The 27,500-nt window shown below is 42.1% G+C and overlaps 1 protein-coding gene and 1 long non-coding RNA gene across 3 annotated transcripts in view; both read right to left on the reverse strand.

Annotated features, from left to right (window-relative positions):
• LOC126385858 (uncharacterized) overlaps window positions 1–12,337 on the reverse strand; it is a 79,619-nt gene extending 67,282 nt beyond the window's left edge. For both annotated transcript variants that reach the window (XR_007569451.1, XR_007569452.1), the window contains exons 1-2: window positions 12,082–12,337; window positions 11,605–11,683 (exon numbers count right to left, since the gene is read on the reverse strand). This is a non-coding gene — a long non-coding RNA (uncharacterized LOC126385858). The remainder of the gene's footprint in view (window positions 1–11,604; window positions 11,684–12,081) is intronic.
• A 2,458-nt stretch (window positions 12,338–14,795) lies between these two features.
• On the reverse strand, window positions 14,796–27,486 carry LOC126385642 (uncharacterized). The gene is made up of 2 exons (XM_050037482.1): window positions 27,338–27,486; window positions 14,796–19,534 (listed from the first exon to the last, which is right to left on the reverse strand). The coding sequence occupies exon 2, from the start codon at window positions 19,506–19,508 to the stop codon at window positions 16,698–16,700; it is 2,811 nt and encodes a 936-aa protein (XP_049893439.1). The 5' UTR covers window positions 19,509–19,534; window positions 27,338–27,486; the 3' UTR covers window positions 14,796–16,697.
• Window positions 27,487–27,500: the final 14 nt, after the last annotated feature.

Raw genomic sequence — 27,500 nt, forward strand, 5'->3', positions numbered from 1 at the left:
GAGCAACATGGTATCTGAGTGCGAGCAACATGGTATCAGAGTGCGAGCAACATGGTATCTGAGTGCGAGCACACAGTTTGAGCAGAAACAGAGTAGATCCAAGTGCAAGCAGAGGCTATTTGAGTGCGAGGGCAGGGTTTTTGAGCATCAATAAATAACGCTCTCAAACTGATAGACCACTCTCTTGAATAAAGGTAGGGATAAAGCTCCATAGATGAATCCATTAAATGTACACAGTTATTTCACATAACTCCACAGTATTTGATAGAAAGTTGACCACAGGATGTTTTATACAACAGTAGATGAAGATTTTTAGCCTGTAGAGTTGAATAATTATGGAACTGAGAATTATTAACAAAATAATTTCTAAAACCAAGATGTAAATCAACAGCCTCTGGTCTCACTTGAAAGACAAATGTACAGACCTGAAGAACGTTAATGTCAAAGATAGTCAACAATTGCAATTAAAACAAACAAAACAAAACACAAACTGGACGACTGATCAAATGCAGCGTTTTGATTGGATGGTTTTTGTCTGTGATCGAGTCGTAACTGAAGTCAGGATCCGTCCTGTGTTGGAAAATCACAGAACCTCCGACTCACCAGTGTGTGTGTGTGTGTGTGTGTGTGTGTGTGTGTGTGTGTGTGTGTGTGTGGTCTTCCACAGGGAAATCTTTCAACTTTCCAACACACTGTATTCCCCCCCGACCTCACACACTCACACACTCTTTATTCCCCCGGTGTGTGTTGTGGTGTGTTTTTGTTCCCAGAGCACATTTGCTTTCCGCATCATTCAACATCCCTCCAACCATCAAGTGCTCACACACACACACACACACACACACACACACACACAGGAATATGGGAACAACCTAACGCTGCTAAAAAACACCATCATTTGGTTTCAGCCCTTGACGAGAAACTCTGACGCAAAATAAACTCAGCAGCTCTGTCAGTGTTATTTATTATTATTATCATTATTATTATTATTATTATTATTGTTATTGTTATTATCAGGCACATTAAATAACTGAAGACATATTTATTTTTTAAATCCTATTTTTGTTTCTCTGTAAAATTAAATATTTGTTAAAAAAAACTAAAATCAAAGTTAAAAACACCATAAACACAGTCTATCAGGATTTATCATAAATAATATTTGTGCTCAAACTGTTCAGCTCTCTTGTTTCAACACAGATAATCTGACATATATTTAAAATATTTTTTCATATTGTTACTGTACATTTGTTCTTCTTGTTTTTATTTTTATTTTCTCTAACAATGTTTATTGTTTATGGAGGAGAGGAATTAACTGAAGTATAAATAAATAAATGGTGAAATAAACACACACAGGAATAAATAAAGTAACTCATCAATGAACAAAACAATTAATAAATAAATCCTAAAATAAATAGATATAAATAATTAAATCCATAAATATTACATAAACATAAAGACATTTAAATACAGAACGAAACAAATGTAGTTTTATATAAATGTGACAATAAATTTTAAGAAATGTTTTTATTTATGTTGTTTAACTGTCAACTTTTATTTATTTGTTTTTTATTTATTTACATTACAGAGATTTATGCATTTATTTATTGATATTTCAGGAACTTTTCACCCTCGATAACTTTTATTTGTCAAAAGGCGACAAACCTGGATCTGAGGAGACGAGAGGAGGAAACAAGAAAGGAAAGGAGGTAGTATGAGAGGAGGGGAGACAAGGAGAGGAAAATGAAAAATGAAAAAGGTAAACACAAATGGAAAAATAAAACTCACACACACACACACACACACAGCCCAAACTCTGTCTCCATGACAACAGCTTCCTGTTCCGTTCAGACAGAACTGTCAACTCAGACTCGGAGCAGTGGGCGGATTTAAAGGTCTGGACCCAGGAAGTTCCTGCTGCTGATTGGCTGCTCACAGAAACATCAGACTTTAGATCCTTCATCACCTGCCATCATCATCATCATCATCATCACCATCTCACATCTGGCTTCTGTTTTAAAGTTAAAGTATAACTGGGACAAATGACTCTGCAGCTGTTTCAGCTCTGACCAGCAGTGATGTCACACCACACCAGGTGGACGCTCTCATTTTCGCCCCTTCTCTGGTGCGATGATTCGACTCATCGCCACAGAATACCGTCCACCTCCGTCCAAGCAGTTTAAAAGAAAGACTGAATAAGTACGAGATATAAAGAAGTAACCACTGGAACATTTTCCCTGGCGTCCATGTTGCTTTCTACTGTTCACTGACCCGTCCGTGACGACACAGAGGGGCATCCATCGCTGCTTCTTAGTGAGCTTTTGCGCATTTAAAAAACAACCTGCATAGACGCAGTTGTTTTGTTGGAAAGGGTTTTATTGCTCGATTCATAAACTAAACTTGTCCAAGCAGATTCAAACTGGTTTATACTGAGGTGAACTGGTGCGCTATGTCACACTGGTCCACACTAAGGCCCTCTCTGTATGTGTCCACATATTTGTGTAAACAGACACTTTCCTTGACGTTTGGGCCTCTTGTTCACACTAACGTCTCGCTCTGAAACATCTTCACTTGGTCATTGATTTTCATGTCAGCAGCTGACAAAAAAATAATCCTTTCATGGCGGTGTGTCACGCTGTCGGGTACCATCACTTATAAACGCCACCAGACGGCGTCAGTTTGAAACGCCGCCAGACAATGATGTCATTTAAGGACCTGGAAAGTCCCTGTGGGGGGGGGGGCAGTGAGGTGGATGAGTCCAACAAACAGCAGACTTTCAACCAGGAGGCCGGTGTTCACTTCCTGTTTGAATGTTGAGCCAAACCACGGTGTTTTGTTTGTTTTTTTAAACCTAACCAGGTGATTTTGTTTCACATGGAAATAAATGAAAATGAGTTTATTTTGAAAAGTCTGTACACATCTAACGAGCAGAAACTGTACATTTCCTGTGAAAACAGGTGTTTATTTTGAAAAGACACAACACGTGTAACAAACGTAAACTGACACGGCGTCCCAGAACGTCAACAACCAACACATCCAGGGTACCTTGGACGTCATATGTGGACGTGGAAAGTCCATGACCAAACGTGGACATGTGACGAGGTCACAGTGAGGATGTGTTGGTGACAGAGCTAAAGGCTAACGGTTTCCCCCTGCTCCAAGTCATTGTGCTAAGCTAAGCTAAGCTAAGCTAAGCTAAGACCTCCTACACCTCAGATGATCTACAGCAGCTAACATCACACTGCTCCTTTAACAGTGATCCTCAGATGAAGGGTTTCCTTCGTTTCACCCTGCAGCTCCGTTTCAACGACGACAACAAAGCCGGCAAACTTTGATTACAACGGAGGGAAAACATCAGCCAACTCTGCGTAACCACGGTAACTAGCAGCCCGGGGACAGTAACATACAGATTTAATGAGTTGGAGTGTCGGATGAAAAACATTCGACTCAGCTGTGTCTTTGTTTCTGTGGAGCTGCTCTCTGATGGTTTACTGTCTGACTCCTGACCTCCTTACAGACGCTCAGGGAGGAGATGAAGCCTTTCATGTCTCGTGTGTGACCGCAGCACTATTTCATCCTTCTTTATACGTCTGCACTTCACCACATCACAGAGGAAATGTTACTGCACAGCTGCTGGTTATCATACATGATTTAAGATGTCAGATTTAACACACAGAGCGACCATCAGATTATAAACTGACACATCACTGCAGATTAACTACAATATATCAAATACTTAAAATCCAACGACCAGCTACAAGATGAAGCTCAAGCATGTAATAATAAAGAATCAATATGATCATATTTAGGCTTTATTTGGTATACAGTAATTGATGGACAAAAAATGTCTCCAGCTTCTCTAACCTGAAGATCTGTGTGTGTCGACAAATCATCTTACTATATGACGAAAACTGTGTGTGTGAGTCTGTCCCACGTTTTTCTACTCACTGACGTGGTCAATCTATGTGAAACTGCACATAGGCACTGAGGACTGGCATAGGTAGAAGGTGACAAAGCTACCAATGGCTATGGACTAGTTAATTAATTAATGATAACTGTGCATATGATGAGTGACACAGAGTCACAGGCTCATTTATTCTCCGATGAGTGACACAGAGTCACAGGCTCATTTATTCTCCCTTTACGTATGAAAAGCGATGCGTCTGTTTCAAACGATGCAAACGTCACTGCCTTCATGTGTCTTTTATGATGTCATAGAAACAGCCAACACACCAATTTTGATTGGACGTCACAGCAGCTGCACACGCATCGTGGTGGCAGAAAAACAGCAGACACCGGAGAGAAATCCAGAGATATCCGAAATAAAAATGATGTTGAGATGACGCCATCTGAAGCCAAACAAACACAATTTGATGTAAATAAAAAAGGAAATGTTCATAAATCTTGTTGATAAAACTTGTGTACTTGTAGTAAACATGTAAACGCAGGACTCATACTTGTGTTTTTAAACTGTGGTGTTGCTGCTTTTATTAAATTAAAAAAAACAAAAAAAACATGAACATTTCTGTCCATATTAGTTATCTGTAAAATAGAAACACAAATAAATGTGTTATCTTTTCCACATGCTCTCTGCTCTGAGTCAGTAACTATCCAGGAGGAATTAAAGCTTTGACATGTTGGAGGCAGATTCACGCAGCTCTCTCTCTGGTTTGGAGGTTGTTGCCAATAAAGCTCGTGGAGATAATTCTGCAGGTTTGGTTTGTAAATGTGAGACGCAGATGTGACGGAGTGAATTTTAAATCCCATGAGCTCCACATGCAGGTAGCAGCCAATCAGAGCTCTGTGTCAATAAAGGTTTTTTTTTAAATACGTGGACGTGCTGCGGTGACAGACATTGGTCCCACTGGATTATGTTGGAGCTCAGCAGTGAGTCTCTGAGCAGATTATGAATCAGGGTGAAAATGAGTGGTGTGTGCGTGTGTGTGTGTGTGTGTGTGTGTGTGTGTGTCCCATATGTCAGTGCAGATGAGGCACTCTGGGGACTGAGTGTGTCGCAGCCTGGGGAGTTGAGTGCTCTGTGTGTCAGTTTGTACTGCAGATACTAAATATGTCTCTGCAGTAATAACACACACACACACACACACACACAGACACACACACACAGACACACACACACACTGCGGTGGACTCATCACCTGTGGTCATACAGGTCAGGTGAGGTCGTGTCATTAGAACCAGGACGTCTCCAGGATTTATTTACTTCCTGTGTGACAATAAAAACGTGCTGAATATGGAGGTTTGTTTCTCCTGCACCTGTGTGAGGCGTTCACAGTCAGTCAGTAAAGAAAACACTTATTAAACTAACAACTGCACTTTAGAATCAGGAGGGTGTGTCGGCTCAGGGACGTTCCCTGAACTCACCATGAAGTACTCAGATCTTTATCCGTACCACACACAGTGCAGAAATACTCTGTTTAAATCCTGCGTTCATGTTTTCACTTCAAAAATATCATCATGTGGAATTCCATGTATTATATTATATGATTATAATTATTGATGCATTAATGTGTTCATCATTATAAAGGCGGAGCTGCGGAGCAGATGAACCTGTCATAATTCATCCATGTTTATTAGTTCATTTATATTTTGTACTAATAATCTGAATACTTTAAAATTCTACTTCAGTATTGCACATGCTTTGCACCACTGATGATGAGACAATGGGCAAATATGTCAAATATAGTTGTACACAAACAAACAAATATTCATATGTTCTAAAGTAAAGAAGACACTTTAGGGAAACTAAATAAAGGGAGACACACAGTCGTGTACAACATGAACAGTCCCACGGCATTATAGTGCAACAACATGAGGTAGCCGTGGGAACGACGGTGGTGTAAACGTTATGAAACGATGTGTTCATGTGAATAAGAAGAGAAACATAATATGACAACAGTTAATCCAGTCGATGTTGAGATATTTCACAGAAAACAAAAAGTTGACAGGATTCATCCTCTGGTGGAAAATAACTTACTACGTCAAAAAATGACTGAACTCCAAATGCAGACTCGGTATTTAAACTGACTCCCCTCCAAAATGTCGGAAGTCATTCATTTTCAATGAGAGCTCGGCGACTTGGGCAACCAAAGTGACCGGAGCGGCTCCGGAGGGGAGTTAAAACTCGTTTAACTTTATGTTAATGAGCTCTGACGCATCGATGAAGTGGGTCCCAGAGAACAAGCCATGTAACTTTGGTTCCTACAGATGGTCAAATCATTCAAAAATATTACATCTCTTTCCACTGCTATGCTGATGACACCCAGCTCTATCTTCCCCTCAAACCAAACGACCAATCCAAACTCACCAACATCTTCAACTGCATCAGTGAAATGAAGTCCTGGATGGTAGTAAACTTCCTTCAACTAAATGAAGCTAAATCCGAAATCATTGTCTTTGGCCCCTCTGACAACATCAACCTGATATCCAACAGTCCTGGCAACCTGTCCACTCTTATCAAACCTCACGTCAAAAACCTCGGTGTCATTTTCAATTCTGCACTCAAGTTTGATGAACAGGTCAACTCAATAGTCAAAGCCAGTTTTTTCCAACTTCGCACCATCGCAAAAATCAAACCATTCATCAGTTTCAAGGACCTAGAAAAAGTCATTCATGCTTTCATTTCCACCTGCTTGGACTACTGCAACTCTCTTTGCACTGGAATTAATCAGTCATCTCTCTTCTGTTTACAACTAGTACAAAACGCTGCAGCCAGACTTTTGACAGGTACCCCTGTCCTAGCCTCTCTCCACTGCCAGTGCAGCACCGTATTGATTTTAAACTTCTTTTATTCACATACAAAGCCCTGAATGGAGTGGCCCCTTCCTACATGACAGAACTTTTAACCCCATACTCCACCTCCAGACCCCTCAGGTCGGCTAACCTAGGGCTTTTAACTGTTCCACGTACTTATTTTAAACTCAGGGGTGACCGTGCCTTTGTGGTCGCAGCCCCCAGACTCTGACACAGCATTCCCCCCTCTGTCAGACTTGCCCCCTCCATCGACTCTTTAAATCAAGGCTAAAAACGTTCCTCTTTACTAAAGCTTTAGAGTCCTCCTGATGTTGCCTATGTGTTTATTTGTGCCTTGATCTATGTTTATTATTTCACTTCACTTGTTTCTCTTTTAATCATTTTTAACTGTAGGTACAGCACTTTGGTCAACTCGAGAATATCAAGGATATCGAGAAGTTTGTTACTTGCGTTGGCGCCCACTCAGTCCTTTATAATGTGTCGCTGTTCGGTTACAGAGAACAAAATAAAAAGAATGAGGCTTGGGACCGCGGCGCAGAGGCAGTTGGTTGGTCTGGTGAGTATTAAAGTGTGTAATGTTCATAATAGGAGAGAACTGCAGGCTAATGTTGAGACGTAGCATGCAAGTCTTCCTTGCTTGGTTTGAATGGGACGACATATGTTTTCTGTTTTCACTGACCAAACAACTTTCTGTAGGCCAACTATGAGCTTTCTGACTGGACAACAACAAGCAGCAACTACGCTGCTTTAAAGCTAGTTGTCGCTTCGCAGCTCCTTTAAATTGACAAGGACGATCAAACGTTCAATCATTCACGTGATGAGAGCTGCCACAAATATTTTTGACACTTGTGCTTCTTGGGTCGCAGCGAGAGACTTTGTCTCTTTGGAAGCTTCTGGTGTGAACGTAAAGTTAGTGTCTCAAAATGATGAGAATGTTTCCCCCCAAAAAACGTACTTATTTAGAAACAATGACTTAGTGTCTCATACATACTGACAGCATCACAAAATAAGAACGTTTCTAAAAACATTGAATTACTATCCAAAAATGACAAACGTATCTCGAAGCTTACTAAACAAATAAATACAAATAAAACAACAACTTAACAAAATGACTTCTGTCTCTGGAAACAATGATTCCGCATATCAAACTAATGACTCAGCATGTCAGAGTAATTACAAAGTGTCTCGACATAATGAGTTAAGATTAGTGAAGTTGTAAAGTTGCCCATTATTTATCACACCACTTGTATAGTTTACTTTATAAACTCTGCCGTGTCATTATCATGAAACTGTTTCTTAAAGGGTCTTTTTTTTTTCCATCACGTTGGCAGTGATGAGCCTCCGTAGTACAAACCAGCAGTAACTCTTTCAGTGCTGCCTCCTCCTACAGGAAGAAGACAGGGACATTCAATCTGTGAAACTTCTTCTTCTTCATTATTTTTAGGTGCAGTGGAGGAATGTAACGGAGGCTGACAGCTGTGTTCCCATGCAGGAAATAAACCCAGAGGAAGTGCAGCAGGCGCCACAGTGAGGTTATTCATTTAAGAAAACCAGATTTTTTATTTCAGTTCAGGATTTTAAATGTGCAGATTCATGGATTAAAACAAATGTTTGTCTTTATAATTTCTCTGCTCCTTGTTTCCGTCTGGCTGCAGCTCCTCTGCAGAGTTTAGTCATTTCTGTGTGAGTGTTAAAGAGGAGTGTGACGAGGGATAACAGAGGCAGCGCTCTGTCACTCTGAGGCTGACTCACAGCCGGCGGCAGGTCTTTACTCTGAGTCCTCGCTCACACACTCCTGTGTTTGGAGGCTTTGGTCCTGCTGCTGAAGGTAACGTCTTGTCTGTAAAACAGACTGAATTAAAGATGGAGAGGAAGAAAGACAGTAATGTCCTCTCTTCTCCTTCCTCAGAATAAACTGTGAGGAAACATGAGATCCATCACAGAGAAACCAACTGTTAGGACTGGGAACACGTCGCCTCACGTCCACAGCTGAGTGTGAAACACAAAAATAACAGAGGTGACTGTAAAAAAAAACAGTTTGTCAAACTGATGGAAGATTTCAGATCCTTCACACGTCTCAAACTCACTCAACAGTTAAAAACAAAACAACACATGAGAGGAAACAACTGTCAGGTACACAGCTCCAACACTCAGAGACAGACAGACATCAGATGAATCCTCGCCAGGTGAACTCTGACGCTCATGACTTACAGGCTGCTCTCACACCTGTTTGGTTCAGTTTAATCTAACTGCAGTGTGTTTGTCCCCTCAGTGTGGTTCGTTTGTGCAGGTGTGAACACAGCAAAACAACCGGACTGAGACCTTCTTGAAGAGGTGGTCTCAGTCCGGTTCCAAAGGAACTCTGGTGCGGTTGGTTTGTGGTGAGAAGGTGTTCCGACCTGGATGTGAAGCAACTGCAGTCACATGACACATTGTTTGGGTTAAACATGAGCATGTTACAGTCCTGGAGGATTATTAATGTGCACCTCCTCCTGTACTGCCTTAATATGCACATTCAGCACATCCAATGCATCAAAACATTGTTTTCTAGTTGGAGCCGCGCCTCGTTTTCAAACTGTATGGTTTGACTAAAATGAACAATGACAGCAATATAGTCCACGATGAGCAGCGCTAAAATCAACCTGCGTAGTTGTCCCTCCATTGTGACATTAGAAAGTGTCACATTTATCTTGCAAGTGTACTCTTCTTCAACGTTTGCTTTACTTCCTGGATTTTTCCCACATGGAAATTCTGACCAATCAAGAGCAGCTTTCTCACACAAGGCATTTGATCTGGTCCTCTTGTAAATGCTGCCGTGAGAACACGAACCAACTCTAGGCAATTATACAACTTTGGAACAACATGAGTCCCTGATTCAGACCAGAGGAGACCACTCTAGGGCTGACAGCAGCCTGAAGTTAGGTTTTGAGCCTGGACTTAGACGAGTCAGTGGCGGCTGTTCCACAGACACAGTAAAGATACAGTCACCCCTCAGCTTGAATCTGGAGCGTGGGACAGATAGGAGCCCCAGATCAGCTGACCTGAGGGACCTTGGTGTAGAATAAGAGGTCAGGAGGTCTGCACACTGTTAAACAGGAGAGCCTTCGAATCAATCCTGAACTTTACAGGCAGCCAGTGGAGAGACGTTAACTCAGGTGTGATACCTGTGAGCAGCCTGGCCGCGGCGTTCTGAACCAGCTGATGGCGGGACAGAGAGGACTGACTGATAACGGCATAGACAAAGTTACAGTCGTCCAAACGGGAGAAGATGAAAGTTGGGGTGACTCTGGCTTTTACTACTGTGTTAATTCTTCAAACTTAAAAGGCAGAGTCAAATATCACGCCAAGATTTTTGACACAGGGTTTAAGATAGTTGGAGAGGCTGTTGAGCTGCTCAGAAATCCCTTCGATGGAGTCGGGGGGTCAAAAAGGAAGACTTCTTATCCGCCCTCAATCAGCTGAATGACGTCCTTTATGTCCTCGAGGCTGTTTACAAGACAGGCCAACCTGGTCTCACCCCGAAGCCACCAAAATCTGGCACTCGGGCAGTGACTTGCAGCGTCAGACACTGACGATAAAAGCCATCTTTTAATGTTGGTGTGATACACAGCCGGTCGCCATTATCATTTAACAGTGCCTGGCAGCATCAGGGGGAAATGTGGTGGGACACCTGCAAAAGTCAAGGTGGCAAAAGTCTGAGTAGGGTGGGCAGGAATTTCACCCAGGAGGCCGGTGTTCACTTCCTTTAAGATTGTAAAGCCAAATCCTGTTCTTTTTCCCTAAACCCAACCACGTGTGTGTTGTTGAAGGAAAAATATGTTAATTTACATTGTTGTACCGACGTAGTGCTTTTATTTTGAAAGAGACTGTATCAAACTGTACATTTCCTGTGAAAACAGAAGTGTATTTTGAAAACAGACAATGCATGTAACAGGCTGAAGTTGACACGGCGTCCCAGAACGTCAACAACCAACACACCCAGGGTACCTTGGACGTCATATGTGGACGTGGAAAGTCCATGACCAAACATGGACATGTGACGAGGTCACAGTGAGGACGTGATGGACTCACAGAATTGGGCTTGTCGTGAGGTTTGAGAGGGAGACACAGCTGTGTGTCGTCAGCACAGGAGAGGAAGAGATGTTGTATTGCTTAATAATTTGGCCGAGAGAAAGCATGTACAACGAAAAGAGACCAGGACCTAAGATGGAGCCTAGGGGGACCCCACAGGAAGGAGTGGCTGAAGAAGAGGAGTGGTTTCCGGTGCGGACAGAGAAGCTGTTTTTGAGGCAGGAAGTGAAGCAGTGTGATGCAGTGCCACTGATGTCGACACCAAACTGGAGGTGTTTTATTAGAATGTCGTGATGCACTGTATCGAACGCTGTGGTTAAGTCAAGTGGAACTACGTTGGCAGTTTCCGGTGTCATAAGCACAAGTGCTAAAAGTACTAATACAACAATGTAAAAATCCTCCACTACAGGTAAAAGTCCTGCAGACAAAGTCCTTCATGAGTGCAAAAGCATCGTCAGTAAAATGTACTTAAAGTATCAAAAGTATTTGTTGTGCAGTAAAATTCCTCAGGTGACTGATATGATTCTGTGACAGCATTAAACTATAAAACCATTTTCATATCACGTACAGTACAATAAAAACATCCTATTCAACCATCGTATCAGCCAAAGAATGATGGGAAACCAGAGGGGACAATCAGGCCTATAATTATTCCTAATAATATAATGAATCAATCACAGTGAGCTGGACTCAGATAAGAGGCGTTAAATGAACTGCTTAATCAGTTAAAAATAATTAATTGATGAGTTTGCTAAAGTGACTCACCCACTAATGTAAGAGACCCTCCAGGAAAAAAACGTTTGCTGTAGCAATCAGCCTTCAAAGCATCAAGTGTCCTGAGAGGCTGCAAACACATACAGAAAAACGTCACAATGATCTACAGATGGACGCAGAGGAGACGCCTGCACACGGATGTGACTGAGCCAGAGAGACACAGAAATGTCCACAGACTGAGGTCGACGCAACAACAGTCAATTTATTTCAGACACGGGTGCACAAAAGAGATAAAGAGTGAAAACAGTTGTGTGCTCAAACAGTGCTTGAGCACTGATGATAGACTGAAACATTTGCTGCCGTTTTTACTCTTCTGCGCCCGGATGTCTAAAAACACAGAAAATAAATAAGCCGACTCTTTTGCATCGATCCATCTGTGGACATTTCTGTGTCTCTCTAGCCGAGTCACATCGGTGCGCAGGCGTCTCCTCTGACGTCCTCTCTGGTTTGTTTATTGTACTGACTCACCTGAGACAAACTTTTTCTGTTCCCCCATGAAGGTGCACTTTCACAGCAGGGCTGAGTGATATGGACGAAAAATTCTTATCTGTATTTTCAGGCTGAACGGTGACACACGTTTTCAGTTACAGGTCAAAGCCACGTTAGAGACGTCAGGAGCACTTTTATAAAAACAGACCATAAAAAATAAACAGCTGCACAACATGTACATGAGAAATGACATCAATAAACAGCAGGGCTGTACGTTAACTTTGTGCACACAGCACAGGAGCTACAGAGGGTCAAAGGTTTGCAGCTCGGGACGCTGAACTATAACTGTAAAAGGATCAATCTTTGTGGGCGGAGTTAAAAAGTCGTTTTCCATCTGTCGGCCTTTCAGATGAATCTAGTGTTGGAAATGATTTAAATATTTTAATCTTATTTCTACATCAACAGAGAGGCCGAGGGAAGGACGGAGACAGAGACACTTTGTCCTCGTCATACACGTCTTGCACATGAAATGTCTTCTTATAAACCCATCGGTCTCCTGCATGCAGACACTGTCTCAGTGTCACACATCAGACTGCAACTACCAACAGAACAGTGATGATCCACCTCACACACAAACACTCACAGCTCTGTCTCCCACACAGGCAGCACAGCGGCCCTGGATCTGGTGCTCCGCCCCTGCTGAGCCACATATGGGCTTTAATGTCAGGGCGTCTGCAGCTATCAGTCACTCTAATTTAATGCTTTTAACCAAATTTAAAACTGACCTGCAGACGTCCTGTGAACACTGACAGCTGACAGTTAAACAGCACTGAATTTAAGGTACTGAAATATTTGACTTTGCAAACTGTGTTTTGGCACTTTGTGATTAATGAAACCAAACACCAGTGTTTTACTCAGGAAAATAAAACATGCTGAGTTCCCATCAGATGATCTGGACGACTCTGGCGCCATCTGCTGGAAACTGAACAGAAACACACACCTCAGGTTTATTTAATAAAACCATCAGGTTCATGTTTTCTGATGAGATCATTAGTGACACCTGTTTAATCACCTGCAGGACTCCGACAGAGAGCATGATGGGACGCCTATGTAAAAATCACTGTACACACACTGATGAAATGTAAGTGTTCATTTTATGAGCCAATTAAAGTCTCGTTCAATTAATTCTACTCATTCAAATGAATCATTTAAATGCAAATTGACTTCTTAGTTTTATAATAGTTTAAACATTAAGTATTAGTGATGTCATCGATTACAATTATCTGCTGGGAGGAGTTTGATTATTGTGACGACACACAGCAGCTTCTAATAATTTTGTGTTTGATAAACAGTTTTTATTTTATTACATCAGGTTGAAACACTCTGATCTGCAAAATAAATTCAACATATCTGACGACTGTGTGTAAGTACAACTACAGAGCACGTCCGTCAGCAGCAGATACACTTACTATGATACTATCAGAGAAGAAATCCTTCTGTACTCTTTTTTTGCTTTGGTGAGATTTTAAACGCAGGACCTTTACTTCAAATGAAGTGTTGTTCTGTTGTTGTATGGGCACTTTTACTTCAGTAAATAATCTGAGCACTCTAAATAAATACTTGTGTTCATAGAGACATGCTGTTTATTCAGATTAATATCAGTCAGGAATGAAATGCAGTATCGGTCTACCATCCCGGACTCATGTCTTTGACCCTGTGTTCAATCTTATAAACACCAAAATTCAGTCCTAAAAAAGTTAGTTTGCAGTGCAGTGAAAATATTTCAGCCTGTTTAAAAAAAAAAAAAATACAGAAATCAGTGTGTGTCTTGAAACCAGGCAACAAAAACAGTATCACTGTACGAGAATAACAGAAAGACTGATTTTAGAACATTTTTCAAACAGTTGATGGACATTAAAAATGAGTTGAATTATTCTTAACATGGAGGCAGATTTAAAATTTTTTTTACTTTTAAATAAAAGTAAACTTTTAAGACTCCATTTCTGCCTAAAACTATGTAATAAAAATATTTTTTTCCCACCGGACGTCGAGTTTAAGGAACAAAACATTCTGTAAAACACCATCATCATCCTCACTGTGACCTCGTCACATGTCCACGTTTGGTCATGGACTTTCCACGTCCACATATGACGTCCAAGGTACCCTGGGTGTGTTGGTTGTTGACGTTCTGGGACGCCGTGTCAACTTCAGCCTGTTACATGCATTGTCTGTTTTCAAAATACACTTCTGTTTTCACAGGAAATGTACAGTTTGATACAGTCTCTTTCAAAATAAAAGCACTACATCAGTACAACACCACCAACTAATGTTTTTTTTCTTTCAACAACACACACGTGGTTACGTTTAGCCAACACACACACGTGGTTACATTTAGCCAACACACACACACGTGGTTACGTTTAGCCAACACACACACCTGGTTACGTTTAGCCAACACACACACGTGGTTGGGTTTAGGAATAAAGAACAGGGTTCGACTTTACAATCTTACAGGAAGTGAACACCAGCCTCCTGGGTGAAATTCGATGTTTGTTGGACCCATCCACCCACTCTTTCACCATCTCAACTTTGGTTGCTGCCCCACCGCGGGACAGTGTCCACGGCCCTGACGCTTCAAGACTTTGGAGTGAGACCAGGTTGAAAATGTTGAATATTTGAGTCTGAACATTTTAAAGGTGCTGTGTTGTAATTGTGAGCTGAAATAAATCTGACACAGACAGAATGAAGATTAAAGACACTTTAATTCCCAACAACAGAACATAATAAAAACAAAATGTACATCCAAGGCCGAAAACATGTTTCATCCACATGTATGTTTACAGGTCATTCAATAGTCCACTGTTTCAAAGTAGAACGGGCCGACTGTTTGGCGTTAAACGTTCCTGCCAATAGATTTCCCGAGAGACACTCGTCCAAACTGCATCACACTGGACTTTCTTTGGTCCTCATCAATACCTCCGCCAAGTGTGAGGTCGGACATTTGAACATACAGACACTCGGTCCATTTCAGTCAGATACATCCCATCATACAGCAGTTCTTTTTTAATAATCTCCACTGATGTTGATGATGTCAGATGTCGAGTCCTAATTGTAAAACCAAATGCCTGCATGGCAGCAGTTACCATTCATGAGCTGCAATCAAATCCCTTTATTGTACTGGTTCCACAAACAGAAAATAAATGTACAGTAGAAAAAACTATATTGTGAGTTTGGCTGAATTAAAACAGCACAGGTGATCACAGAGAATGTGAGGTTTGAGACGAAGCCAGCCCCAGTGGACATTCTCCAGAATATTAACCATTAAAAGTAAAGGTCCAAACATGATGATCACATTCAGCTGTCAGTGTGTCATCAGGTTCATCTGGCTTAAACCAACGCAGCTGAATACAGTATTGCAATTAGGGTTGCAAAGATATACCGATAATGAGCTACACCATGATATGAAAACTGAGGGTTATCCTACAGTGTACATTTGCTTATGTATGATACTGGAAAAAAAAATGCAACTGGAGACTGAATCTCTTCTTTGAGTTTTTTTCCAAAGGGGAGACGTTTTACACAAACCATCATAAAAATCTGTTTTCAACTTTCAATTAAAATAATAAAACGTCTGTTCAACCAAACACAACCCGTCTGTTTTCTTTCCTTTAAGGCTCATTCTGACTGACACCATGAAACCACAATATTTTCTGAGGCTGTTATCGTGCCGTGGCAACCCTAACTGCAATAAATCCAACCTCTGTGAAGGCTACATACTGTATAGTGTTGATTCAACTTTAATTTCAATTGTTGTAGTTTGTGCTGTTTTTTATTGCTGAAGCAATGACTTGATTGACTGACAGACAAATAATGGGCATCTGTTTTCAACTGAATATTTTTCAAGCAGAAATATTAAACAAGTTCTGGCTTCTAACATGACGATATTTGCTGCTCCTCTTTGTCACATGTGACTGTAAACTGAACGTCTTCAGGTTTTACACTAAATGAGTGATGTGAGGACGTCATCTTGGGTTTTAAGAAACAATTTTATGGTATTTTACAAAGCAAATGACTCATTAATAATCGAGTGCTGCATGTGTCCTAAATCACAAAAATTAGTTAGCGTTTCTGCACTTCCTGTTGCCTCGTCTTGAAGTCAACGTGTTGTTGGTTAGATATCTAAAAAAAGGTTGGTGATTAACACAAGACTTCGACATTTTGTTCTTTGACATAAAGTTCATCAGTAAATACCTCATTCACGAATTTTGAAGCTTTTATGTGTCTTCAAAAAGGCGGTTGCTAACAAGTGGCCCAATGAGACACAGAACATCATCACGCTGAACACAGTTTTACAGCCTTGTTGTGGTGGTGACGCTAACGTCTAGTGTAGATCGCTTATAGTCTAACTCCAGCTTTGTACTTCTGGTGATTGCATTTCTGCTTCAATCATCCTAGTGGTGTTTGTGGAGATTATCTTGCTGAACAAAACAAACAAGTATCATAAACTTTTGTTCATCACAGATCTTATTTTCTGCAATAACCCAAAGAAACAATTCCATTGACATTTTGTTTGCGGAAACCAAGGTGACGCTAACTTCCGGTTTGTCCCACAAATAAAGGTCACCCCTGCAGCACTCTATTAGAGAATATCGACTCTAATCTATCTCCACCTCTATGTCAACAGGCTTCAGTTCTCTGACAAACATAATGTCGTTGTTATCGTTAAGGTCAAGCTCACCGAAGCCGTCCTCCGGCTCCTCTTTGCAGACGATCTGCGAGGACTCGGACACCTCGAAAGGCAACTCTATCACTTTGTTCAGGTATTGTCCATTTCTGCCGTTTTTACCTGCGATGGCGATGACCTGCGCCGCAATGGACCAGGCGAACTCCACCCTCCGATGGCCCTGAGGGCTCAGATCAAAGTTGTACTCCAGAATCTCGTACAGAGCGGGAACGTATCGGCTGCAGTTTCGTTCCACATACTGGTGCATCTCCAAGAGGACTCCTCTCGTCAGCACTCCCAAGTCGAGTTTTGTTTTGCCTGGTTTAGAGTTGACATCAAGGTCCAATCCAATTTCTTCGCAGAAGTGATAGCGGATGACTTTTTTCTCTTCTATCTCCTCATCTCTGTCTAAAGCCTCCATTTCTGGCTTTGAGTCTTCTGAATCCAGATCCTCCAGGCTGTTGGCAGTTGGTGGTTCTGGATCAAGCAGCAAGTGACCATTCAGTGGGACAACCATTTTAAACCACCTGCTTACCTTTGGTGATGAGGTGTACTTTCTCATCAAGCTCTTCTGGGTGGAGTACCATCTCTGGATCACCTGTGAGGCCTCTGTCAATCCACTTTGCAGATCGAGATCAAAGTTGTGATCGAGGATGTCGTTAACTAGCTCCCTGAGCGATCCACACAGCTCTCTGATGAAGGCGAATATTTCCAGCACAGCGCCTGAGGTCAGGACCGTCAAATCAAGCTTTTGGCTCGCCAAACGTTCTTCTGTTGACCAAAGGTTGAGGCCAAACTTTTTGCAGAACGGATGTGGCTCCATATCTTCCTGCTGGCTTGAATCCGAGGGCTGTGAATCCCTGTTTGTTTGCTGCTCTGTCTCAGCTTCCTGTCTAGTTTGAAAATCACTGGTCACATCAACCATGTTGTAAACTTCAGGGAAATGAAAGGGGCTGCTGAGGAACTCCATTTTCCATCTGTCAGGGTGGTTCTGGAGGATCTTTTCTTTCACAAACATGTAAGACGTAAAATTGCGCTGATGCACTTCATTGTGGAAGAAAAGGTTAAAGTTGTTGCCCAGAATATCGAATAAGAAATTGCGTGAACTCTTTGTCATTGCAAGTGCAAATTTATAAACTTCATACAACACCCGGTTGGTGAAAAGTTGCAGATCCACATTTTGTTTGCTGCCTGAGCCGATATTGAAGTCTAAAGCTCTCGCTCTGCATTGGGCAAACATGTCGTTCACTCTACTAGACTTCAGGATTTCCTTTGAGCGAGGGGCACGTCTGATCCACAGCTTCTGTTTATATGTTTTTACACCCATGTCTTCCTTTTTGTCTTCAGAAAACAGATTCCCGATTTCTTTTAGAGCTGTGTCCTTTGGACATACCTCAAACAAACAAGGGTTGTGGACGTTCATCTCAGGCTGCCGTGGGGAGACGAAAACTTCCTCCTCTTCCTCCTTTACATCCAGAGAAAACTTTGTTTCAGGCATAGAACTCTCAAACTTCATGTTCTCTGGTTCGGCATCTGAACCTGACTGCATTTCTGTCTCAAAATCAACTGGACACATGTATGACAGGTCGCTCTCCTGACAGATGTCTTTTGCATCATCGTCCTCGAGCCTCAGCATCTCTCTTTTATTACTGGCCATTGTTGGTTCTTCCAGTTCTTGGTAATCTGTGTCAGGGTTTTTTCTCTTTTTAGGCTTCTGTTCCCGTTTGTTCAGCTGGACTTGAAAAACCTCCTTTCGGAAAGCGCTCTTGTCCTCGGGTGTTTGGCAGGCGTACTTCCTCTCCATCAGCCTGGCTACCTGAACACGGAACAGAGTTCTTACCAACTCATAACCAAAGTTTTGCTTGACCAAGTCGCAAACTATCCCAGTGTGGGTTCCACAGAGCACTCTGGAAAAGTCGAGTAGTTCCATCATCACGCCGTTGGTTATCAGATTTGGGTCCAGCTTCTCTTTGGGTGCATTGTCTGGTCGAACAACCAGAGTCACACCGAGGTCTTTACAGTGAGGGTAAGCATCAGCTGTTGATTTTAATCGGACTCCTCCTTGTTTCTTTATAACTATTGCAGCTGTGTTACTCTCCATATCCTGATGTTCTGCAGACTCGCTGTTCTTGCTGCCTCCAGTGAGGACTGAACTATCCACGACAGTGTTCCTTTTAGGGTAGTAGCGTTCAGACTGCTCTGACCCAGCGGATGCTACTGGAATGCTCAGGGGTGGCAGTAGAAATGTTTCTAGCCATCTATGAGGTTTAAACTTGATTTGATCCCTCAGCATCCTTATTTTAGTGTGAACGCGTTTTGTTAAGTCGTAACACTGCCATTCATCGACCATGTCCATACCAAGGTCAAAGTTGAACTCCAGTATTTCAAACAAGAAATACATCTCGGACCTAGTCACCGTTTTGGCAAATTCACAAAGCTCCAGCATCACGCTGTTTGTCAGCAGACACATATCTAACTTTTCCTTCCTCTCCAGGGCCGCGTTGAACTCCAAACCGATTTCAACAGAGTCTGGGAACGGGACTGCGCTCTTCTGGTACCTGACCCCATGGTGGATGCGGCGCTCCCAGATGTAGTGTTCAATGCCGTCCATGTTGATATCCAAACCCCAAAACTGTTGAGGGAACCCGCCGTCTCTTTCAGGAACTGGATCCAAGACGACTCGCAGCCTTTGCAGAGGAAACCCAAATCCTTGTTTTTCTTTCAGAGCGTCTGTAGACATCATCTGCTGTCACTGCATCACTTCTCAATCTGTGAGTAGAGACAGAAGATGGAATTTGAGTTAGTTCCTAAAACCTTTAAACAGCAGTGCAACTCGATGGCCAGAAAAGTGTTGATGTACATTGTTGCAAACCCCAGATAAATTTGTACATTATTAAACTTTACATTTCAAAAGCACTGTGGTTAGTGTGTGGTTAGGTTTAAGCACAAAAACTACCTCGTTATGGTTGGGAGAAGTTCACAGTTTTGCTTGAAATACTGGGAGCACTACTAAATTGGGAGCACTACCTCCACAGGAAACGCAGCAGTGTCTTGGTAAAAAACAACCATTTTTCGTGGGACTATTCCGACTGAAAACTAGTGATGGGCACCAAAACCCGGTATTAAACAAGCCCCAGGGTTAAATTATCAAAGTAGTATTGATAAGCTCCGACATTATCAGTTCTTTTATTTAGGGCTGGGCCGTAACACGATCTTGAAATGGGATCTCAACAAAAATGTATGTTTACGACGATGTTAAACTAAAGTTGTTTTTCCTCGATATGGACAGGCCTAGATAAATCCAAACAGCAGAAGTTAGCAGACAGCTGTCAGTCAGTCTGCAGTGTTGGGGGTGTGCGTCATTGTACACGGCCATTTTTTACTGCAGAGTTTGTGCCGAGGTGAGAACAAAGTAAAAGCAGCATGGACATAATGAAAAAAGGGGAAAATGAGTGTAAGTAAGGAGCAAAGCGGCGGTGAAGCTGAATAAGACCTTCAACCAAACTGTGGATAAAAAAGGTCACACAGTGTCATTAGTCTGGACGTGGTTTGGCTACTTGAAAGGTGACGACACAAAGATGGTCTGCAAAATATGGTTGGTGCCAACCAGGACAGGAAACACAACAAATCTTTTCCGTCACCTGAGAAGGTGGCGTCCCAGCGACGACACAGAACATGAAAATCCACCAAAACTGCAGTAAGTCCACCAACAAGTGTTCAACTTCCTGGCACCTCTGCTGATGTGGGCGGGGCTAGCAGGGCGGTACTGAAACACCAATCAATAGTGTCCTCTTCCTCTGCCATGACCCCACATGAGAAGCGATGCAAAAGGAGCAGAGATATAACAGACGCTGTGTCATACTTTCTAGCCAAAGACATGATGCCCTGAGCCCCGTGGAGACAGACGGAGTCAAGAAATGAATTAAAGCGTTAGACTGCAGATCGAGCTCTCAGGCAGGAAATATTTCTCTTACACCACTCTGCCGCAGCTTTACAACGAGCGCTGTGGGAAGCTGGAAAATCATTTGGTTTCTCCAGGTGTCAGACGTCATCAGGACACTTTTCAAACCCGAAGCATCATAAAATTATATATCGTGAGAAATATTGATTACGATCAATACTGGGAAAATTATCGTCATATTTTTGCCATGTCGCCCAGCCCTAATTTTATCTGTTCTTTTTAACATTTTGATTTATTTTATTATCATCCTGCAGCCTCGTTCCTGCTCTATGTGCCGAGGCCGACCTCCTCCACAAACACACACTCACCCACATGACACGGAGTGAAGTCAGTGAACAGCTGAGCGGCCGCGACGGAAACGAAGTGACAATAACCTGAAGGACTGGAGGACAGAGGACAGAGGACAGGAGGACAGACTTACAGTGACTGATAAAAACTGCACTTCACTCAGTATTGTGATGTCAGGAATATTATTTATAAAATGACAGTTGCTGCTTTGGAAACATTTAGTTATATTTAAAATATTCAGTTATCTTGTTCTAAATTTATTATTATTAAATTACTTCATTTTCTAAAAAGCACTTATTTTAAAAAGTGAAGAAGAATCAATAAGAGCGCCAATAAAAAGTAGCCGTATTGATAATATCTAGAACAAGATCCCAGACGACATCAGAGCGATAATCAGTCCCTCCAGAGAATCGCTTTCTTGTGATCGCAATAATTAACACAAATTCAACGAAAGACCGGGAAGTCCAATATTTGCGGGGGGCTTGCAATTTTTCAAAAGTGCCACGATTTTCCTGACCGGAAGTCGTTGCGCATGCACCGTCATTTGAAACGTCATCAGACGCGTCATCAAATGTGCTAATAGCACTGCAGTCTGGAGAAACGCTCTGTATTGACATAAGAAGTTGCACTGTGTAAATGCAGACAATATGTGTTGAATGTATTAAAATGTAATGTTTACAGAAGATGAGCTGACATGTTGTACAGTCACATTGTTGAGAGCTACAATATTCACTCAACATTATTGGAGTCCATGTTTTGAAACTAATTAAATAAAACTAAAGAAGAGAACCATAAAAAACATTTGCAGCTACTTTTGTAATATTCAGTGTGATTATTATAGCAAGTGACTACAGGGCTTATTTTTTTGGAGGTAGTTATTTTAAAAACAATCACATTTTTTTCCTCCTTTTGTCATTAGCCGCAATTTCCTACAAAAAAAAAAAAATCACATAAAAAATGCTGCAATTTTTATCATAATTTTTGAAGAAATTGGCCGCAAATTCAAGGGTTTTGGACCATGAGATCCTGGAGGGACTGAATAACCTCTGTTACACATTTCAAACACACAAACAGTATCTGATGAAGGGCACACCTGCAGCCACTGATTTAAAATCCCACATCCCCTTTAACTCCACGTCTGTCCTCTGCTCTGCTTCGTCTTTGGAGCTGTTTCTGTTTTTATTCTGTATTGTCTTATTGTTGTGTAACACACACATTTCTTGGTAAAAAGCAACGACTTTCCCGACAGGAAACACAGCGACATCTTTTTGGAACATTCACCACACGGCCATGAAAAGCATCTTATTTTAGGCCTGAATATTTCACTGGGTTAAACTACAGAGCTCCAGGACAGAGACAGATGTGTTTCTGTCACACTGACTGTATTTATTTATATTTTAATGCATCTAAACAGAGAAAATAATCAATGTTCAATGAGTCAGTCATCATCATCACCACAGTGTAGTACACAGTCTTCACCACTAGATGTCAGTCAAACATCAACACTGCTCTCAACTGTGGGAGGACGGACAGACAGACAGACAGACAGACAGACAGACAGACAGACGGGCGAATAGCGTCTTGGGTTTATAATAGTTGTGTATTTTTACTGCAGATACTTAAACTTCATGAAGCTCGTAATACTTTATATCTATATATTTCAACTCAACACAGATTTCTATATAAAGCACATTTAAAAACTACTCACGTCACCGAACAAACTGCTAAACTCACACATGAGAGACAACACAGCTGTCAGGTACACAGCTCACAGTCAGAGACACACACAGGCAGCATCAGGGAGGACGCTGATGAATAACAGTTGGTTCGGAGCCTGGACTTAGACAGTCAGTGAAGGGGGCACATCTGATTGGGAGGGAGAGGCTGTTTCACAGTGTGGGGGCAGACACAGCAAAGACACGATCACCCTGAGCTTAAGTCTGGAGTGTGGGACACACAGGAGCTTCAACTCTCCTGCTTCACAAACTAAAGCTCCCCCAGCTCCTCCCCCTCGGTTTTCATCTGGTCCATCACCCAAACTTCCCCCTGCTCGTCCTCCCCTGCCTGCCCCCAGAGCTGGTATCCCTAAGAGCTAGGATGCACAGGGCCTCTGCTGTCCCAGGACCTACAGCCATGATAAAGGTAATATCAAGCTGGGGCCCTGTGAGACAGTATTCTCCCCTAGTGCTTTATCTACAGCCACACCACATAGACCAGATTACAGAAGGACAGTTAGACTGTCCAATCAGAGAAATTTAATCCATAACCCTTGTAAGAAGATAATGTCCAGTCCTACTGAAACTAATCTGAAACTTGCTGTGCTTAATGTCAGATCCTTGTCTAACAAATCATTTTTAATTAATAATTTGATCTCTTCGTATAATCTTGATTTTATGTTTTTAACTGAAACATGGCTTGATAAAAACACAGGTAATGCTGTTCTAACGGAATCAGCTCCTCCCAACTACAAATTTAAATCTGAAACACGAGAAAACCAAATGGGTGGAGGTGTCTGTGCAATATTTAGAGATCATATGGTTATGCACAGGTTGTCATTTGGGGTGTTTTCATCATTTGAGTATGTATCCTTTAAAATGGAGCTAAAACAATCTCCGTCCATACTCTATGTAGTTATATACAAGCCTCCCCAGCACCGTCAAAGTTTTATTGATGATTTTACCAGGATGCTTTCAATTGTATGCACAGACTTTGATGGTTTGGTCATTACAGGTGATTTTAATGTACATGTGGATAATGTCTGTGACAGAAATGCTAAAGAGCTCAGTGCTGTCCTTGAAACCTTTGGCCTGACTCAGCATGTGTGTGAGCCCACCCACAGCAGAGCGCAGCACACTCTGGACCTGCTCATTACAAAGGGGGTTAATATTTCAAACGTCAATGTGGTTGATGTTGCTCTGTCTGATCATTTCTGTGTCTTCTTTGACCTGTCTGTTTCTCCCAAACCACCGGCTGGTCCTGCAGTTGTTCGGAGGAGACACATAAATAACAGCACAGGTGCTCTGTTCATGGAAATGATAAACTTTGAAAATGCCTCATGTTCTAATGTTGATGATTTGTTGAACTCTGTTACTTCGAGTGTTTTGAATGTTCTGGACACCATTGCCCCTGTGAAGGTTAAAATGGTTAAAAATAAGCAGAAGGCGCCATGGAGGAATGACGACTCGGTCAGGGCACAGAAAAGGGAGTGCCGGAGGGCCGAGCGGAAATGGCGCAAGTCAAAGCTTCATGTTCATTATGAAATTTATAAAGAAAAGTTGTACGTGTTCAACCAGATCTTACGTAGAACAAGGGAGAGGTACTTTTCTGAAATTATTGGAAACTGCAGTAACAACTCGCGTGTCTTATTTGCAACAGTGAACAGATTAACAAACCCTCCAGCTCAACTGCCGTTGGAACTGATCTCCACATCTAAGTGTAATGAGTTTGCAGTATTCTTTTGCGACAAGGTTCAGACCATTAAAAATGCCATCAATTCCACAACACCAATAACAACCCTGCAGCCACCTAGACACTTAGAGCTGACTCATTTTGCACCTGTAACTGACAAAACTGTCCAAGAGATCATCACCAGTCTGAGTTCATCTACATGCTGCCTCGATGTGTTACCCACTAGATTTCTAAAGTCTGTGCTGAGCAGTTTGTTACCACCACTCGCTCACATAGTTAACATGTCACTACAATCTGGAACATTCCCAAAGGCCTTGAAAACTGCGGTCATAAAGCCTCTCCTAAAGAAGAGCAGTCTTGATGCCACAGTACTGAACAACTACCGGCCCATTTCAAATCTGCCATTTTTAGGCAAAGTCCTTGAGAAAGTTGTTTACCAACAGCTTACTGACTTTCTCCTAATGAACAACTCCTTTGATGTTTTCCAGTCAGGTTTTAGACCCCATCACAGCACTGAGACCGCTCTTATTAAGGTGACAAATGACATCCGCCTGAACACTGATGCAGGCAAAGTCTCAGTTTTAGTCCTGCTAGATCTGAGTGCTGCTTTTGACACTGTCGATCATGAGATCCTTTCACAGAGACTAGAGGACTGGGTGGGCATCTCTGGCACTGCCCTAAATTGGTTGAAGTCCTATCTAGAAGACAGGAAGTACTTTGTTGAAATTGGTAACTGTGTCTCAGACCACATGGCCTTGACCTGTGGGGTGCCCCAAGGGTCAATCCTGGGACCCCTTCTGTTCAATCTCTACATGCTGCCTTTAGGCCAGTTAATACAAAGTAATAATGTGTCCTACCACAATTATGCAGACGACACTCAGATCTATGTCTCACTGACAGCAGGTGAATATGGACCAGTGGATTCACTCTGTCACTGCATCCAACAGGTCAGTGTGTGGATGCAAAACAACTTTCTCCAGCTAAATTCAGACAAGACTGAAGTCATCGTATTTGGTCCACAGAAACAAAGAGAAAGTGTCAGCAGTCACCTCCAGTCTCTCTCTCTAAAACCTACAAATCAGGTTAGAAATCTCGGGGTAATAATGGACTCAGACTTGAACTTTAACAGCCACATCAAATCAATAACATCAGCAGCTTTTTACCATCTAAAAAACATTGCCAAAATCAAAGGTATAGTGTCTAAACCTGACTTGGAGAGACTTATCCATGCATTTGTCTCTAGTAGGTTAGACTACTGTAACGGCCTGCTCACTGGCCTCTCCAAACGGGCCGTAAGACAGCTGCAGTACATCCAGAATGCTGCTGCTCGGGTCCTGACCAGAACCAGGAAGTACGAGCACATTAGTCCTGTGCTCAGGTCTCTACACTGGCTTCCTGTGGCTCAGAGAATAGACTTTAAAGCAGCTCTGCTTGTGTACAAGTCTCTCCACGGCCTAGCACCAAAGTACATCTCTGACATGTTAGTGCCATATGAACCATCTCGGACTCTGAGGACCTCAGGGACCGGCCTCCTGCTGGTGCCCAGAGTCAGGACTAAACATGGGGAATCAGGATTCCAGTTTTATGCAGCTAAAATCTGGAACAGTCTTTCTGAAGATGTGAGACAGGCCTCTACTCTGACAATGTTCAAATCTAGGCTCAAAACAGCTCTATTTCACTGTGCATATGACTGAAAGGATCTTATCTGCACTCTTCTCTTTTAAAGTTCATTTTATAATGATTATTTATGTTTTTATTTGTATTGTGATTTTAATGCATTTTCTTGTTCTGTAAAGCACTTTGAATTACTTTGTGTACGAATTGTGCTCTACAAATAAACTTGCCTTGCCTTGGGACAGCCAGGGGCCCCAGGTCAGCTGACCTGAGGGACCTGGGCGTAGAATAAGGGGTCAGGAGGTCTGAGATGTAGGACGGGGTCAGACCATTAAGGGCTTTGTACACAAACAGGACAACCTTAAATATAATATAAATATATAATATAAATATAGAGCTGAGAGTACTTGTGTACAACTAACACTTTGATTACATAGCGCTCACAGAACTTCATTCATTTTAATAATCTTTTATGTTATTTTTAATGGCGACTATAAATCATTTAGTTATTAATTTTACCTTTTTTTAAACTCTTCTATTGTAACTCTCTGTCCTTTATTATGTTTTATATTTTACTGCTCTTGAAGCACTTGGACCTGCCCTGCTGTATGAAGTGTGCTGTATGAATAAAGCCGACTTGACTTACTGCATGTATATAAAATACTTGTATACTTGTACTGCTTGTGCTTTGACTACATGAAGCTGGGAATACTTTTACTGTTATATTTTGCAAAGAGCGGAGAGTACTTGTGTACTTTTACTGCCAATACTTTAACTACATGAAGCCCAAAATATCACTGCACTTTTACTGTTGACACTTTCCCTGCCTGACGCTGACCTGTGAACCTGTGAACCTTTACACGTGACTCTGTTAACACTTTTAACTTTTAACTTTTAATGGTGTTAAATTTATGGAACGTCTTTGTTTACCTGTTTGTGTCTGTTCTTATTCAAGCCTTGGTTTTGTCATTTTTGTCAAATAAAGAACTAATAACAATAATCACGATCTGCTTCTTACCGATGGGACCTGAACGCAACAAAATGGCCGACACGTGCAAACACAACTTCTCTTAAAAAGTCTCCAACAGTCCGGTTCGTGTGATTCCTGCGGGACTGTGCGTGGAGCTCGTGAACATGTGGTGACGGTGATGTTGTGTATTACAGGTGAACGTCCTGAGCACGTGCTGACGGTGATGCTAACACGTTAGCCTCCTCTCAGAGGGGATGCTAGCGGCAGGCTGCAGCTCAGCAGGCGAACAGACGCGTTCATCTGCACGGAGCGGTTAAACGTGAACACTTACCGGACACCGGGGCACTGAGCGGTCCCTCCGGTGGGTGGACAGGTCGGTGAAGTCTGCGGTCATGTGTGCTCAGGTGTTTGAAAGCAGAACTGGTCACGAGCTGCAGCTGCACGCCGCCAAACAGCAGCTACACATGTAAACTCCCTCCACAGGACGCGTTCAG

Source organism: Epinephelus moara, chromosome 3 (assembly GCF_006386435.1).
Source record: "Epinephelus moara isolate mb chromosome 3, YSFRI_EMoa_1.0, whole genome shotgun sequence".
Classification (NCBI taxonomy): domain Eukaryota; kingdom Metazoa; phylum Chordata; class Actinopteri; order Perciformes; family Serranidae; genus Epinephelus; species Epinephelus moara.

Excerpts from the sequence above, each read along its gene's own strand:
- LOC126385642 (XM_050037482.1), bottom strand. The coding sequence starts at position 19,508 with ATGATGTCTACAGACGCTCTGAAAGAAAAACAAGGATTTGGGTTTCCT.